At 44.2% G+C, this 17,973-nt stretch overlaps 1 protein-coding gene across 3 annotated transcripts in view; it reads left to right on the forward strand.

Moving 5' to 3' along the window:
• Positions 1–277: 277 nt before the first annotated feature.
• Positions 278–17,973, forward strand: part of MCF2L2 (MCF.2 cell line derived transforming sequence-like 2) — a 247,500-nt gene continuing 229,804 nt past the window's right edge. For all 3 annotated transcript variants that reach the window (XM_064584686.1, XM_064584683.1, XM_064584689.1), the window contains exon 1: positions 278–1,395. In XM_064584686.1, the coding sequence (XP_064440756.1) occupies positions 1,320–1,395 (76 nt within the window). In that variant the 5' untranslated portion in view covers positions 278–1,319. The remainder of the gene's footprint in view (positions 1,396–17,973) is intronic.

Genomic DNA, 17,973 nt, shown 5'->3' on the forward strand with positions numbered 1-17,973 from the left:
AGGAACAACCTGACCAGATTCGCGTTTGCTTAGGCTTTGGCTGTGGAGTTCTGCGGAATGGGGTTGGCTTTCGCTGCCTGTCAGGTAGTATCTGGGGCCACGTGAGGAAGCTGCGGGACATCGATTGCCGCGGGAGAGCGGCCCAGAGAAGACGCTCCCGGGGCTGACAGGGAGGAGGGCCCCGCGTGGGGCTTGTGCCAGAGCCTTGTTAGGACGGAGCCTTGGCGCGCCTGACTGTGGCAGACGGAGCGGTGGCGCCCTGGAGTAGCTGCACAAAGGAAAAGGCCCACACTGGAGATGTGTGCGCGCACATGCGTGCCCAGCCCTATCCGCGCACAGCCCGCGCCCCCGGCTCCGAGCGCGGGTGCGTCCAGCGCACGCTGATTACCGCTGAGACGACCCCTGGGGCAGGGGCGGCGGCGCGAGCAGCCTTCCCGGCAGGACGGCTGCACCTCTCGCAGTCAGCCCCCTCCTCGCCTGGGCCGCTCCGCAGGCACCTGGCGGGCAAGGAGGGGGTCGAGGCAGGCGTTCAGAACCCCGGCACTAGCAGGAGCGCCTAAATCGCTGTCTCCTCTCCCCAAAAGCTGCGAGGACACACCGTGAGTCGACCCTCTCCGCGGGCCGCGCCGAGGGCTCCCCGCAAGGCAAGGGGCGCAGCTTCCCCACCTGGCGACCGACAGCGCTCGGGCGCGTGCGCGCTGCCGGGGGCGGGGAGAGGTGGGCGCGGAGGCAGGAGCGCGGGGCGCGCCGCGGGGCGTGAGGGGGACGGCGCGCCGGAGCAGGGGCCTCAGGCCGCCTGCCGCCCCCGCCCTCCGCTCCTCCTCCCTCGGCTCCTCCGCCCGTCCGCCCTCCGTGCGCGCAGGCTCCGCGCTTCCTCCGCGTCCTGGCGGAGTATCCTTCGTCCCGACCCTACCGGAAGGCGGCGCCGAAGACCCGACCTACGGGGACCGCAAATCCAGAGACCCACGCGCTCCCTCGGCGGGGGAAGCCCGACGCTCGGTTACAGCGTGATTTGGGGCGACTGCTTTTCTTACCTCCAGAGCTGCCATTTCCCTCTCTCTCAGAGCCAGACATCGCGCTGGGAAAGCGGCTGGATTTTAATCTTTAAGACAAGTCCCTGAAGGGCGTGGCTGGCCGAGCGGCCCAGGAAAGTTGGCCCGGGCTGGGAGTGACTCGTTTTGTGCCTGAAGAGAGCGAGGGAGAATGTGAGGGCAGCGCATCCTCGGGAGGAGATGTCTTTGAAACACCATCCATAACAGCAGTAGAAACACTTACGTGTTGCTTTGTTTTGTTTACGTCCTGAGTGGCTTTTCGGTGAAATGCTATTTTGGTTAAAGGAAGAAATGGCCCCCGAGGAGCTCAGCCGGCGACTGGCCACAGTGATCACTCATATCGGTAAATGGAGCTTTTTCTTTGCCCCCTTGCGTTTTATTAATGGAGGTGGGGGCGTAGTCTCTGGGGCCGGTCTCCTCCCGGCGCTCGCCCGCAGCCCCCCGGCAGCGCCCTGCGTGGGAAGGCGGTGGGGTGTGGGCCGCGCGTCTCGGCCTCGCTGCTGCTGGGGGCGGCCAGTGCCAGGCACCCCTGAGATCCTCCACGCCCGGCGGGGCCGGGGCAGGCGGCGGGGGCGGGGGAGGCAGGTGCCTTCACCAGGCAGGTGCCTTCACCAGGCGGGTGCCTAGTCCCCTGAGGGCTGCTGGGTTGTTAGGATCCGTTACCCGCGCTGGCCCGGCTGGGGTGGGCAGTTGTGTCGCGGTTTACGACATAAAGAGAAAGGAGAGGGAACTTGAACGAATGCGGGTGCTTTCCAGCAGAAACTACTGCCAACCGCGGAGGCTGGTTCACCAGCGAACATAGTGAAACGCAGGTTGCGGTAGAGGGTACGCAGCCTGGCGCCCCGGCCCGTTGGAAGTACCGCCTGGAGGTGTCAGCACACTCGGGGTGAACCCCGATGACAAGCCAGTGCAAGCTTCAGGAGACTGAGCAATGTTAATCCTCTTCCACTGAGTTAAAAGAGGGCAGCAGAACACGCATGCCTTGCTCCTGAAATAGGGGTTGTGGTGGAAAGACAGGCCCTGTTTAGTAAAGAGGGCATTGAGACCCGGGTACATTGAGTCCTTTTTAGCATTTTCTTCCCCCACCCCTTCCCTGGACCTCCCCAAATAAAAACGTATTCAGGTAGAGATTCTTTGGATGCAGATGACTAGAATTATCGGGGTAATTTTCAGTGTTGGTCACTTAACGTTGAGACCTTTCCATAATGCAAATTAGTTCTAAAGTCAGGAAGTTTTTACTTCAGTGTTCTGCCCATTTGCTAAAACTGCCTTCTTAGTGTTTATATATTACATATTGTTTCAATTAATGGGTTCCATTGCTCTTTGAGCACCCTAGTCCAATGTATTTAGTGCAATAATGATATACATCTTGAATGATACACCTGTGGGGATATACTTGGTGAAGATGATTTATCTGGAAAGACCCAGTTTTGATGATTCATTTAAAAAAATGTTTCTGGTGCCAGGGTGGCTGCTGAACTGGTTTTTTTTTGAGACAAAAGGTCAGTAGAATCCTACCAGGGAAGGCTGAATGTGAAATATTGCTGGAGGCAGTATGAAACAAACAGAATTTGGAGTTTGAAATATTGACTGCTGAAATGACTGTGCTTGAAATTGTGCATATGCTTGAAGTTGTGGTGTAGGTAAAGAGCTGTGGACTGGGGGTATGACTGTCTGGATTTGAATCCCTCTTGGACAAGTCATTCACCCTCAGGCTAAAAATGGGAATTTTAATAATCCTTTCCCACCTACCTCGAAGCCTATTTGTAAGCCAATGTGGGTAAAATCACCATCTGAACTGTGAATGTGTTATTGGTCATATCCCCATATGCCACTAAAGATCTTGGGCAGATCACTGGGTCTCTCTCGGGGTGAAACTTTCCATCTGTTAAATGAGGAGGTAGACCTGGATGATTATTAAGACCCCTCCTATTTCTCTGGGTGTAGGATCTTCTCGAAGATCTGGTAGTCAGTATTCCTTGGTTAAAACCAGGCTGCCTCCGGGGCCCTGGCTATGGTATTTTTTTGCCCATCTTGCTCCCTCCCTTTTTCTATAGTTACCTCCATGAAGGATACAGACGTGAACTTGTTGTAGTTTCTGCTCTCAAAGAGCTTCTAATGATCTCTGGCATTTGTGTGTCTTGCAGTATTCTGTATCCTCCTGTGTAATCTCACAAACCTGTGAAATAGGTAATCATCCCTATGTTACAAATGAAGGAATTGACACTTAGAAAGTTTGTCTTTTAAGGTTTCAGAGGCAATGAATGGCAGGCTCAGGACCAGAAGGCAACTGTTCAGATGGTCTGTTTGGGGATCTGATGGAGGGGGCAGCCAGCCTTTACCTTCATGGAGAGTCACACTGAGTAGCCAGTGGAGCATCTCTTAGGGTGGATTGGCTCAGTGTTTGATTGTTCGTTTCAGACATTTTCTTGTGAGCAGTCTGAGGGATGTGATGAGTCAGGGAAGGGTTGAGAAGTGCTTGGAGCAAGACTGTAGGTTAGAACATTCCCCTGGTTCTATCCTAAACATTCCTCTGGGTAACAACACTGTACTTCCATATTCACTCTGCCACCTCTGTCCCCCCAGCCAGTTCCTTCTCCTGCTGGGATTTCTGCTCTGTTTTCACAGTCCCTTAGACTTGACAGTTCAGGTCTGGAGTTTGTTGATTCAATTTCTGAAATAACTCATGGGTCTCTCTCCTAATGTCCATTCCCACTGTGACCTTCCTGTGACCTGCTTCAGGACTTCATTCCTCCTGACTAACCATTGTGTAAGCCTTCCGCCTCTCCTGTGTTTGCCTCTAACTTATACCAGGAATAAACACATAGCATTTGTATTTTCTAAAATCCTTATTTATTTGAGAGAGAGAGAGAGGGAGAGAGAGTGAGCACGAGCAGGGGGAGGGACAGAGGGAGAGGGAGAAGCAGACTCCCCACTGAGCAAGGAGCCTGATGCGGGGCTTCATCCCAGGACCCCAGGATCATGACCTGAGCTGAAGGTGGATGATCAACTGACTGAGCCACCCAGGTGCCCCCTAAAACCTTTAATAATACCTTTACATAGTCATTCTCTGTAGCGTGGAGTATGAGCTCTTTGTATTTTATTTGGCACACTTCTGGTTTTATCCCCCAATAATTGATATGTCTACATGTATGGTTGGTTAGCTTGGGCTATTCATTTCTTCAGCTTTGTTCCACTCTTTTGTCTGACTCTGTTTCCACCTCTACACTTTTGTGTCTGCTTTCCCTCCATCTGGAATGACCCCTTAAAATATTTCTCCACACAAAAATAGTACACACCTTCCAAGCCCAACTCAATGCTTCCTTCTCCAGGTATCTTTGGATTCTGCCAGTGGGAAATAAAGACGCCTGCCTCTGAATTCCAAAGTAGGTTTTGTTCTACTCACATAGCAACTCTCATTCTCTCCCTTGTGTTATGGTTAGTTGGTTTTTGTGTGCTTGTCTTATCTCTGCTCCTAGACTCTACATTACCAATCTGTCATTACCTAACATGGCCTCCCTCTAAGGAGATGCAGAATAAATGCTGAATAAATGAATAATTTGTTGTGCCTTGGAATGGTCCTTGAGTATTGAGTAATGCCATGCAGTTTTTATATTTTTAAGGACAGTTCTGAAGTGTTTGTGGATAACTCTTGCCTCCTAAATCCCATTTTTCAAGTAAACATTAAGCTCTTCAAATGTTCCTCATATGATGTCATTCACTGTGGGGACCTCTTTTGAATTTTGTTAGTTTGTTGGATACCCTCAAAAAATATGCAGCTCACATGTGAAAAGTGTCCAGACATGTGTTACCCATGCAGTACACAAGTAAGACTATCCTCTACCCTTTATTCTAGACTACAGAATCACATTGGTTCATTTATAAAATTTCAGAATCAAAGAAGAGTGAAGCACAAGATGGCTTCACTGGCAAATTCTACCAAACATTTAAAGAAGAATTAATACCAATTATTCACAACCCTTCTCAACAATAGAAGAGGAGGGAACACTTCTCATTTTATCAGGCAAGTATTACCCTAATACCAAAATCAGACAAAAACATTACAAGAATAGAAAACTATAGGCCAGTATCTTTTATGAATATAGGTACAAAAAGCCTCAACAAAATACTAGCACCAAATCCAGCAACATATAAAAGGGATTATACACCATGATCAAATGTGATTTATCCCAGGAATGCAAGGCTGGTTTAACATCTGAAAATCAATTGATGTAGTACACCTTATCAATAGAATAAAGAAGAAAAACCACATCATCATCTCAGTAGAGACAGAAAAGGTATTTGACAAAATTTCATACCTTTTTGTGATTTAAAAAATACCCAACAAACGGATCCCCTCAAGTGGTTGTAATCCACACAGCTGGGGCTGTGTGGATGGCACCTTGGTGTTCCCTCATGTGGTCTCTCTTTCCATGGTGGCATCTCATCTTCCAGGTCCTCTCCCTGTGGCCCCTTCTCTAGCAGGGTAGTCTGGACTTCTTACCTTGAAGCTCAGCTCTCTGCTGGGATGAAGCAGAAGCTGTCAGGACTTCTTGATGACTGGGCTTGAAGTTCTGTGATGTCACTTCCAAGTTCTTTTGGTCAAAGTGGTCCCAGGCCCAGCCCAGATTCAAGGGGACGGGGCGCAAGTTCCCACTCTTGATGGGAGAACCGACATGCCCAACCATGAGGTGTGGGAGTGTTGGTTGCTGCATCCATTTTCTGTGGCTGCTGTGATAAATTACCCCAAACTTAAAACAGCACAGATTCCTTTTATTACAGTTCTGAAGCTCAGACATTGATGTAGGTCTCACCAGGCTGAAATCAAGGTGTCAGCAGGGCAGCAGTCTTTTCTGAAGGTGCTGTGGGAGAATCCTTTTTCCTGCCTTTTCCAGCTTTTAGAAGCTGCCTGCATTCCTAGGCTTATGGGCCCTTTCCTCCATCTTGCTGCAAAGCCAGCAACATCTGGCTAGTCTTTCTTGTGTTGCCATCTCCATGGTTCTCTCTTTTGGCTTCCCTCTTCTACTTAAGGTCAGCTGATTAGCACCCTTTATTCCATCTGCAGCTTTAATTCTCTTTGCCATGTAACCTGACCTACACAGTGTCTGGGCATTAGGATGCAGAGATCTTGGGGTGGGGGTCTGTGGTTTGAAGGAGTTTTTCTGTTACCACAGTTGCCACCTTGGAGACTAGCTACCTCATTGCTCCACTGAGCATTGGTAATGTATATTGTGACTTATGCCTTTGAGTTGTCCATATTGGGATGGTGAAGGTGGAGGAGTGGAATTTCAGTTTATTGGTAACTTGAGTCAGGCATGGGATTTACTCAGATATATAGTGGTGCTCTAAAGACTGAGTGGATGCCATTGTGTTTATGATGTGAAATGCCAGCTTTTGGCAAAGGGTACCAAGCACGTATTAACCAAAATGTTGTCATGATGATAACAACTATCCATGTTATAGAAAATGGTCATTTATTGAATTAGGATTTCTTAGAATCGGTGTCTAAATAATATTGATTCTGGAGGTGATCATCTTCTCTAATGTGGAGAATGTCAGTGCCTTTCAGTGAACTAAGTGAATGTCCGTGAACTAAAGCTGTGCAGTCTTTGCCAGCAAACAGCTTTAGCACATCACCTTGCCTCCAAGTCTTGGTTCCCTCATATGTAAAATGCAGATAATAATACCCACCTCCCAGGATTGGTAGAAGATGAATGTGTAAATAGTGCCTTGTGGGGGTGCCTGGGTGGCTCAGTCGTTAGGCATCTGCCTTTGGCTCAGGTCATGATCCCGGGGTCCTGGGATCGAGCCCCGCATCGGGCTCCCTGCTAACCTGGGAGCCTGCTTCTCCCTCTCCCACTCCGCCTGCTTGTGTTCCCTCTCTCCTGTCTCTCTCTCTCTGTCAAATAAATAAATAAAATCTAAAAAAAAAAAAAAAAAAATAGTGCCTTGTGAATGCCTAGTACCTGTTGGAGGGAGAAACTTGAGAAGCAGGGATAATGAGAATGGCTTTAGATACAAGGACAACATCATCTACTTTGTCCTTTGCCCTAGTACATCATAGGCACCATCAATGTTCTTCTCTTCCTCTTGCACCCACCTTCTTGTGGAAGTCTGTTCTAGTAGGGTTGAAGGCTAATCCTGACATGTTGCTTTAGAAAAGAGTTTATGTTCTCACCACCTGGGGCCACCTCTCTGCTTTCTCCTTTGCAGTGCCAAAAGCAAAACTCAGAAGCAGAACCCAACTGCCTGAATGTTGATGACTCTTGGCACTTGGGACACCCTCAAGGTCTTCCCACTGGTGGTAGCAGGTTATAAAAGCACAGGAGAGGGGGGTATCGCTGCCAGCAAGTGTTCCTCCTAGCCTTGGAGAGGGCCTCTCACTGATGGCTTCTATTTCCAGAGTGTCTGCAGGTTGTGACTGAGCTTGTTAGCCGGGGCATCTGATCTGCTTTCAACAGTTGCAATACTAAAGCTTTAGTCGTTCAGTTCACTGCTGGTCTTCAGACCAGGATTCTATATCATTTGACCTTGAAAAAACCCGTGGAGTTAACAACCCATCCAAAGGTACAGATTTCAAGCAAGAAACTAGAAAGTCCAAGAAGAAGCATAAGTGTTTAGCCATTTAGAGATATTGGCCAAATTTATTGAGTGCTAGGCCTTTCCACTTATGCCTTTGAATCTTTACAGCTCTGGAGAGTGGTTACTCTCATTTTGAAAGATTTCAAAACTAAGAATTTAAAAAACGAGTTCAGTAATTTGCTTAAAGCCATAGTGTTACTAAGAGGTAGTGTCAGGATCTGTCAGATCTGATTTCAAAGTTTATGTTCTATTATATCAAGGCAGAAATTTTTACTGCTGCTTGAAAATAATTTTTAAGAAATTGGGTATTTATGTTAATTTGCTACTGGGGAATGATTTCTGCCTTGCCACCCCATTGTCTGCTCCCTGAGGGCGGGGAGATGTCTGATTCATCTTTATATCCTTAGGTACCTGGCTCAGTACCTGGCACTGTTCATGAAAAACCTCTTTCTTTTGTTTGCTCTGTCTGAGCGGTTGGAAAGCGTCCTGGTTTGTTCCACCCACCTGCTAGCCTCCTTGGGTCTCACTTTCTTCTGTCTAGGTCCCATTTGTGGTTACTCTCACCAGCAAGTCTCTGGCCTGCCTGTCTGAATCTCCTCTCAAAACTGGCATCCCCACGAGCCCTTTGTGGAATGGGCCAGGCCAGGACTAGCCTCCCTCCCTTTTCTGAACACCTGTATTAGTTGGTATCCATCTCATGTGTGTTTTTGAGCATTTGATTGCAGTCTAGCTTGGATTTTTCTCTTTGTTTCAAATACTGATATATATTTTAGTTGTTGGTTGAACATGTTGCAAAGTCTTTTCTAATAACATAGGCATGTCTTACTTAAGGGTAGAAATCCCAACTAAGATTGCTTTATGGCCTTGTAGGCTGAATTAAACCCATTATAGGAGATCAAGAATCACATGTTTAATTGAATGGAAAAAAGTCTGTTCCCTGAATTTCCTCATCTCTAATGTAGAGTGATAATTATTTCAGTCCCTCTGTTTATTTTACAAGTTGGAATGATCCTATATAGTGAAAGTGGTTAAACAGAAATCCTTTGAGGACTATAGCAAAAGAGACTCCATGAGTATAGAATGACTTCAATTGTTTGCTTTATGGACTAGCAGGAGAAGCATGAAAAAGAGTGTTTTATTGCCTCTCCAATCTACTCAAGAGGAATATTCTACCAGTATTCCCCCAGTACTTACTACAAACTGCAGCATGAATGGGGCAAGCTTGCTCTGCAGGGCACAGGTTGGAAAAAGGGTGCCTGCAGGATGAAGCAGTGGGGCCAGCATGGCAGAGGAAGTGAGGCAGGGGTGGCAGAGGTTATGAGAAGGCCTCTGGACTCCGGGCCTTCACTGTGGCAGCGGCAGGAATTGTGAACGGCAGCCTTGAGTGAGTGTGGAATAATCTATCCTCCGGCTGGGAATCAGCCACTGTCCTTGCTTCTTTCTTTGGAATGAGCCTGGGCTGCCCAGGGATGCTAGAGAGAAATTCAAAGCCGCTGAAGAGCATGCCTCTCACGCAGTGCACTTTGGAGATGGTTAAGCCATTGGGTAGTGAGGGGCTACTGTTCACATTTTATCATTACTGTAGAGATGGAATAAATTCACATGATACACCGGATCTGGGCTGTGTTTGCAAGTGCTTTAAAATAATTTGAACCAGATTTTTTGGCAGATATTCTTTGGGAGAGTTTTCTATGCCTCCCCCAGAAGTAGGGGTTTTTGTTTTTTTTAAATCTTCTCCAAGCTGCAGTGGGTCTTCACCTGTGCCCTGGAGTCCAGTTAAAGGGTTGGCTGCCTCCCCCCAGCATCTGAGGCTTTTTCCATAGGGAGAAATGTGCTTTTCCTGGGCATCTCCCCTCCTCCAGGTTTGCCCCCCTGACAGAGGCTCTCTCCAGACTGCCACCCTGTACCCAGTCTAGGGAGAAGAGCCTGCAGGAAGCTGGGAGCTCCCCTTGCATCCTGGCTTTTGTTAGCGTATACTTAAACCTTTCACAATTCGTTTAAAACTTGTAGGTGATTTCTTTTTATTTGTTTATATAGGTTCTGGACAGGTTATAATTTTGTAGTTTATCTGGCTTTTTCTTGTTGTTAGGGTGAGAGTGAGCCTCTTTTCCAACATTCTGGGTTCCAGGGGAAAGCAGAATGTCTCCTTGGCTTTTCACCTTGTGTATATTTCACAGGGAAAATGTGCTTCATTCACATTTTTTCTTTCTTTCATCACAGTGTTGTTACAGGCAAGCTACTAGGAACTTTGCAAACTATATTAGTAAACTGAGTCTCAAAATGTTTTCTTTGTGTTTTCCCAGATGTTGGGGATCTTGAATGTTAAAAAACTGCAGTTCATTTTTAAGAGTGCTCGAAAATGCTTCCTCCCATCTATTATCCAGGAACCAACTAAGCACAGGGATCTCTCCTGTCAGGGAGTCATGGGTGTTAGGCACAGTTATTGGATGCCTGGCCCCCTAACAGGGCCTCCCTTGGCCAGGGGCCTACATTTGTGCTATAAAGGCCCATCTGTGTTAACTATTTTTAAAAAAATGCTTCAAGTAGTCTGAAATTTCTGCTGAATTAATAATTAATGTAGCTAATGTAAAAATCTCTGCCAGAATAGTTGAAATCATCGAGGATCAAAATGGAAACGGTCCTGCTTTTCTTGGAATTTTTCCTGAAGGGTAAGGCTGTTGTCATGTCTGTTTCCCTTTAGATGTTAGTGAGTATGGCCCAGCCAGAGAGCCTCTGAGCCTAGTCTGGCACCATGGATTAGCTCTTCCCAAATGGGTATAGGTTCTCTTTCTGTTTATTTTAAGAGATAGGAATTGATTGATTTTAATGAATCTAAAAAGGAAGACTATCTCATTATCATAGGCTTATTGAATTCAAGCACTTATTTCTTACTAGCGGGCAATAATGATTAAACTTTAGAGATTTTGGAATTTAACACATTGATGTTACTAAAGATGTATATATTTAATTCAAATTAGCAGAGGACATAATAGTTTGTTTTGTAGCATCCTGCTAGTGGTGGCAAGGCCAGGCTTTGAACTCAGGCAGATATGGCTCCAGAATTTGAGCTCCTGAGCACTATTACTCGAATGTTCCATACTCTCCAGGCTGTGGAGTATGGAAACCTCAGAGCAGGAAACTCCGTGGGCCTCATCAGCAAGATGTATAGTGAAGAACTGAGGTGGCTGTTCTCTCCCTGGTGTCACCTAGACTCTGGTCTCTGCTTCTCTCCGTTGTCTGTAACATTCTTCTGCTCATCTCTGTGGACTAGCCCTCTGTTCTTTTTTTTTTTTTTTTTAAAGATTTTATTTATTTATTTGACAGAGAGAGACACAGCGAGAGAGGGAACACAAGTAGGGGGAGGGGGAGAGGGAGAAGCAGGCCTCCCGCGGAGCAGGGAGCCGGATGCGGGGCTCGATCCCAGGACCCTGAGATCACGACCTGAGCCGAAGGCAGACGCTTAACGACTGAGCCACCCAGGCGCCCCTAGCCCTCTGTTCTTTTATCAGTGAGTATGAACTCCACATGGCCACTCCAGCCACATCCCTTTCCAGATCTAGAGACAATCACTAACTGATTCTCAGTCTCTGGATCTCTCTGTACACATTCTCTCTCTGGAGAGCCTGACTGGCCTGGCTCAGAGGAAACTAAGACATTTCTGATCATATCAGCTGTGGGTTCAGAAATTGGTTTGGTCTTGGAATGGGGAGGAAGTCCTCAGAGAAGAGGGCTTTAAACTGTGCACTCACCTCTCAGAACAAGTGTAGTAACTTGGAAAGCACTTTCAACCTTTAGAATCAGTAAGAGTATGAAATATTTGGACAGTTTTAAGGGCTAGCCCTGGGCAAAATAGAAACCATTCCCTGTGTGTAGTATGCTTTTTCTTTCTTTGGGCTATATTCCAAGGCCCACTGCCTTTATGTGGCCACGTAGGTACTTAGGCATCACAACTACATCCAGAAACCGTCACTGAACGGATTTTTGGAGAGTGCCGACCATGAGCAAGGTTCTGTGGCAGGCTTAAGATCCATGAGCTGTTTGGAGGCTGAAGTTGTGACCTTCAGCGATTCAAGAAAGCTGTATACTAGATGTATGACTTGAGCTGGATTTGAAGGAAGGAGAGGATTTAGGTAGGTAGAGAAGGGAAAGCTTTCTAATTGGGTGGGGTAAGGGAATGGCTGCTTTTGGTAACTGTGCTGGTCTTCCTGTGCTGGTTGTCCTGTTTATTCCATTCTCTGCATAGACCTCCCTGGACAACTAAGAAGCTTTAATCTTTACCTTGAAAGAAGGAATGACCTCAAGCTGGAAGGTAGATCTATAGATGGTACCTCACTTTCTTTCCTTCTCTCTCTCTCTCTCTCTCTATATAGGGGGAAAGAAGTTGTAGAGGCTGGAGGATATGGAAATAATATTAAAATATGTTATCAGGCACCTGGTGGTTCAGTCGGCTGAGCATCTGCTTTCGGCTCAGGTCATGATCTGCATCGGTCTCCCTGCTCAGCGGGGAGCCTGCTCCCTCTGCTTGTGCTTTCTCTCTCTCTCTGTGTCAAATAAATAAATCTTAAAAAAAATAAGTGATGTTATCATAGCCACCATTTATTTTATATCTGTTTAATGTCACATATTGTGCTTTATACACACTTGATTTAATTAAATTTAGTCAGAAGTACAGCCCTTTTTCATGGAGGAGAAATTTGAGGGTTAAACAGATTAGGAAACTTGCCCAAGTTTCCCATACTGAGTGGAATTAAAAGTCAGGTTTGGCTGGCTCAAGGCCTGGGAGTTGTCATACCTGGTTTAATTTCTCATTACAGGAGGGCATATAAACCAGTAAATGATAGATGTGTTATTAGTGAGTCTTAAAAATCTCTTGAAAAACCTAATGGAAGCTAAAAGCATTAGTCCCCTGAGTGTTAAGTATTTTACCAGCCACTTGAAATGTTCGTTTATTAATAGTCACTTTCTTCCAAAGAAAACTATCATTTAAAATGTGAGGATTTACTTTGTAGTCTTTTAAGTAAGCAAAAGTAATAAATGTGTAACATTTAGCTAGGAATAAGCCTTTGTAAAGGAAGAAATTTTTACAAGTGCTGTCTACTTGTACTTCCTCTGCTAACCACCAGAGTCTTAGGGGAAGAAAGTCCAATAAAGTTACAACCCCCAGTTACAATGGCAAGGTAACAGCAGGTACAGGCACTTTTATTTAGTACAGAAGAGTCCCTGTGTTTAGAGAACTTTACTATGAGGGAGAGTCAAGCACAAAGTATACACAGGTGGACAAACTACAGGTGCCCCAAGTGTTAGAACACGTTGGTCTTGCCCAGCCTACAAGAGTTACCTCCAGATTTCTTTGTCCAGTTGTCTGAGCCTAGATCGTGTTTGGCCCAGGTTTTGGTTTGTGTGTCTTTTTTGTTTGTTTGTTTGTTTTATCCGTTATCAGATCAGTTTAAATTCGTTTTAGCCCTTTTCTCTTTCTGTCCCCAAGGAGGCTAGAATTTATTCAGTCACTGAGGGGAAAAAGGTCCTTGTGCCAGTGTCTCCTTATGTAAGGCCCAATTTGAGACTAACCACATTTACTGAGGCCTCCGGGGCTAGGCATGAGGCCAGGTGCTGGGGACGGGGTGTAAAGGAGCAAGTAGGACCACTGTGAGAGCCAGAACCTGGTCACCTCCACTGCTGCAGCCCTGTTGCTGCTCCCCAGGGACTGCAGGAATGAAAGATGTCCTTCTGGACCTTACAGTCTAACGGGGGAGGCAGATGTTAAGCTGTAACCAGGAGGAAAATTTCAGGTAGAGGCAGCCATCATTCCCCAGTTCCTCCCTCTTCTCATTGGGCTTCTGTTCTTGTGGTCTTCCCTGCTTCTTTTCCTTTCACATTAGCTGTTTTGCTTTTGCATCTGGTTGATTTAGTTGTGAAACTCAATTCTTACTCAGTATTTCAAAAGTCATGTACACAGAAGATTAGAGAGTTCAGGAGAATTTTCTGAAGATGGGAGAGGGGACATTCATGGTCTGGAAACACAGACACTTTGAAATGGAGCTGGAGATGTCACTTTTTAAAACGTCCTCTGGCCACCGCAGCTCCTGGGGGTTTCGCAGGCCCTTGGAGTCACCATTTCACTGCCTCCTTCCCTCCCCCATAGCTCCCTTGTCTTTCCTCTTTTTTGCCCCCTCACTGTTGAGAAAGCTCTGGTGCAGGACCTAGACTAGAAAGATGGTCCTCCTAAATTCCCCTGCCCACATCCCTCTACTTTTCATTTCATTTTGTTTCCATTGCAGTATTTATCCCTCCAGCAACCAAAAGAAGCTTTGCTTACGGAGGAGGAACAATCCCTCAGGCTGTAAAATGGGATTTAGACCTTGACAAATGGTGCAGAGATGAGAAGGAAAATTCCACTACTCACACGTGGTCTGCCCTTCAGGTGTGGCAGGAGCATTTTCTCCCTCAGCGCCTTGGGAAAACCAAACCAGATTTTAAAGAGAAAGTTCATGTTCATCATTTCGTATGGCTTTGTGGTATAATCTAAAAATGAATCAGAAGAAATGAGAGAGGAATGAACATTATGTGGTTTTCATAAGGCCTTTGAAAATGGTTTATAAAAATAATACATGGTCTATGCTTAGGGTTTGGAAAAGTCAGTTTTAAGATGTCAGTCCTCCCCAGATTGATCTATAAATTAAACATGACTCCAGTCCTAAGTCTATCAGGTTTGTTTTTGTAGAAATCAACTACAGATTCTAAAATTTAAAATCAGTGAAAGGTCTATAGTAGGCAAAAATAACTATAATAGGGGCTCCTGGGTGGCTCAGTTGGTTAAGCGTCTGCCTTCGGCTCGGGTCATGATCCCAGGGTCCTGGGATCGAGTCCCGCATTGGGCTTCCTGCTCAGCGGGAAGCCTGCTTCTCCCTCTCCCACTGCTGCTCCCCCTGCTTGTGCTCTCTCTCTGTCAACTAAATAAATAAAATCTTTAAAAAAATAATAATTATAGTCAAAATCTTTTGAAAAAGAACAAAGCTGGAAGATTCACACTAATTTCAAGACTTACTGTAAAAGCAAGGTAATCAAGACAGTGGGGGTATTGGTGAAAGAATAGATAAAATGGATATTCTGAATAAAGAATTCAGAAATATTTCCAAATATGATCAATAGATTTTAGACAAAGGTATGAAGGCAATTCAGTGGAATAAAGTGTAAAGGCAATTTCAACAAAGGGTGCTGGAACAATTGCACATCCGTGTACAAAAAAATGAACCTTGACCTATACCTCACCCCATACACGCAAATTAACTTAGAGTGGATCATGTACCAGGGTGTCTGAGTGGCTCAGTCAGTTAAGCATCTGACTCTTGTTTTCAGCTCAGGTCATGATCTCAGGGTCACGGGATGGAGCCCAGCATCTGTTGGGCTCGGCACTCAGCGGGAAGCCTGCTTGGGACTGTTTCTCTCTCTCTCCTTCTGCCCCTCCCCTCCGCTTGTGTGCATCTGTGCTCTCACTCTCTGTCTCAAAATAAATAATAACATCTTTAAAAAAAAAGTAGATAATGTACCCAGATGTAAAACCTAATTGGACTTCATCAAAATTAAAAATATTTGCTCTGCAAAAAACACTATTAAGAGTATGAAAACACAACTGACTGGGAAAAAATATATGTGAATCATATATCTGACAAAAAACTTCTATCCAGAATATATAAAGAACTCTCAAACTGAACAATAAATGAAAACCAAACAACCCAACTTAAAAATGGATGAAAAAATTGAATGGATACTTTCCCAGAGAAGATACACAGATGAAAATAAGCATGTGAAAATATGCTCAACGTCAGTAGTCATCAGGGAAGTCACAGACCTATTACAGTGGTTAAAAAATGGCAATACCAAGTCACGTGAGGATGAGAAGGGTCTGGATCTCCCACACAGTATGTTGGTGGGAGTGTAAAGTGTTATGGCCACTTAGAAAACAAGAATCTGTATGTAAATGCTTATAGCAGCTTGATTCTTAATCACTAAAAACTGGAGGCAAGCCAGAGTCTCTCATCAGGGGAATGGGTAAACAATTTGTGACACATCTGTACACTGGAATATTCAACAATTAAAAAAAAGAAATTATTGATACACACAACAACATGAATAAATCTGTAATTATTCTAAGGAAAGACGCCAGACTCAAAAGGTACTTCTAAATGCCATATTATATGACATTTGGAAAAGGTAAAACTATTAGATTGGAGTGGTTGCCCAGGGTTAGGTAGGCGAGGAGGTAGTGTGACTACAAGAGGGTGTTGGAACTATTCCCTTCCTGATTGTGGTAAAAGTTAAATGACGCCATGCATTTGTCGAAACTCAGAACTGTACGCCAAGAAGAGTGAATTATACTGTATATCAGTTTAAGAACAAATTTTAAAAAACATTTATGCTGTTTTTTATAACAAAACAGAAAATACAAACAGAAAAATAGAGGAAAAAAGTATATGCTCATTGCATAATATTTGGAAAAGACAAGTACAAAGAAGAAAGTCCACAGTTCCATATCCTAGTTACAATCACAGTTATCCTTTGAGTGTATGTTCTTCTGGTTTTTTTCCTTTGGCATTTTCACATAGTTAAAATGATATGATCTCTCTTTATATCATACATGTTATATATGTAATGATATGAATTCTGTTCTGCTTTTTAACACTATGCTGTAAACTAAATTATATAATAAGCAGTTCCTTATTATAAAACATTTCCATAAATGATATTTTAATAGAGTTGTAATTTTTCACTATATGGTTATACTATAATTTGTTTAAATATTACCCTAGGGTTGGTTGGATAGGTTGTTTCCAGTTTGTCAGTGTTATTTTTTCAAAAATTTGAGGAGCATCTTTGTTCAGAAATCTTTGCACACATCTCACACATTCCAGATTTTTTTTTTTTAAGATTTTATTTATTTATTTGAGAGAAAGAGAGAGCATGAGCAAGGGGGAGGGTCAGAGGGAGAGGGAGAAGCAGGCTCCTCACTGAGCAAGGAGCCCCGATGCAGGACTCGATCCCAGGACCCCATGATCTTGACCTGAGTCGAAGGCAGACGCTTAACCGACTGAGCCACCCAGGCATCCCTATCTTTTAAAGATAAATTTCTAGGAAATGTAATTATTGGATCAAAGAGTATGAATATTAACTTTTAAAATACATTTTGGTCAGGTTACCTTCTGGGAAATTTATATCACTTTAGTGACACATCAACAGAGTGTGGGGATTCTTGATTTTACCAGATCCCTTTATCAGCATTTGTGTTCATCTGTTTCCTCATACGGCAAATGGGGTAATGAGAGAACTTGTCTTATAGGATTTTGAAGTAATGCCTGTTAAGTGCATGGCACAATAGCTGCAATGTTGTTAGCCCCTTTTGGTGATTTTATTTGAGTATTTGCTTGTTTGATAGATAAAAGTGGCATGGTATTCATTTTAACAGAATTTTAAAAATTACGAGTGAACTAGAATAATTTTTACTAAATTTATTATTTGCTGTTTGAATTTTTGTTCTGTGACTTGTCTGTGTGTTTTTGGGGGTTTTTGTGTAGGTTTTTTTCAGTGTTAAATATATTAAGGCTTGGTTAAGTTTGTAGCAGGCATTTTTTATTTTCCATTTTGCTTTTATTTTATAATTTTGTTTTTGCTGACTTTTAACATATAATGGGTTTAAGGTTTTATGTAGTCATATCTATAAATCTTTTATTTTATGATTTTTTCTATTGCTTTTATATCCTGCCTCAAATAAAGATAAGTAAATAATCATGTTTTATTTTAATATTTTTTAATGGTTTTATTTACTTTTACTTTTGTTCTTAAATCTCTAAGTGTGTTTCTGATAGGAGGTGAAACTAAATTTTTTCAGTAGCATTTATTAAATATTCCTTCGTTAATTTGTAACTCCTCCTCTACATAAAAAGTTATTTTAGAATTTATAGTCTGTTTCTGGGTCTTCCTGTTCATTCTTCTGTTTATTTTTGTATCAGTTCCACATAGTTTAGATTATTATTGCTACATAATAATCTTTAAATATCTTCTAGGAGAAATACCCTTTTTCTATCAATCATTTTTTTTAAAAAGATTTATTTATTATCTTAGTGGGGAGGAGGGGCAGAGAGGGAATGAGAGGGACAAGCAGACTCTGCCCTGAGCATGGAGCCCAGCTCGGGGCTCGGATCCACAACTCTGAGATCATGACCGGAGCTGAAACCAAGAGTCAGACACTTAACCAACCAACTGAGCCACCCAGGCGCCCCTTAATTACAAAACTTTTAAGACATCACAAAAGGGGCACCTGGGTGGCTTAGTTGGTTAGGTTAGG

Source organism: Mirounga angustirostris, unplaced genomic scaffold, assembly GCF_029215605.1.
Source record: "Mirounga angustirostris isolate CCGP_5_RB_7025 unplaced genomic scaffold, mMirAng1.0.hap1 SCAF_1, whole genome shotgun sequence".
NCBI lineage: Eukaryota > Metazoa > Chordata > Mammalia > Carnivora > Phocidae > Mirounga > Mirounga angustirostris.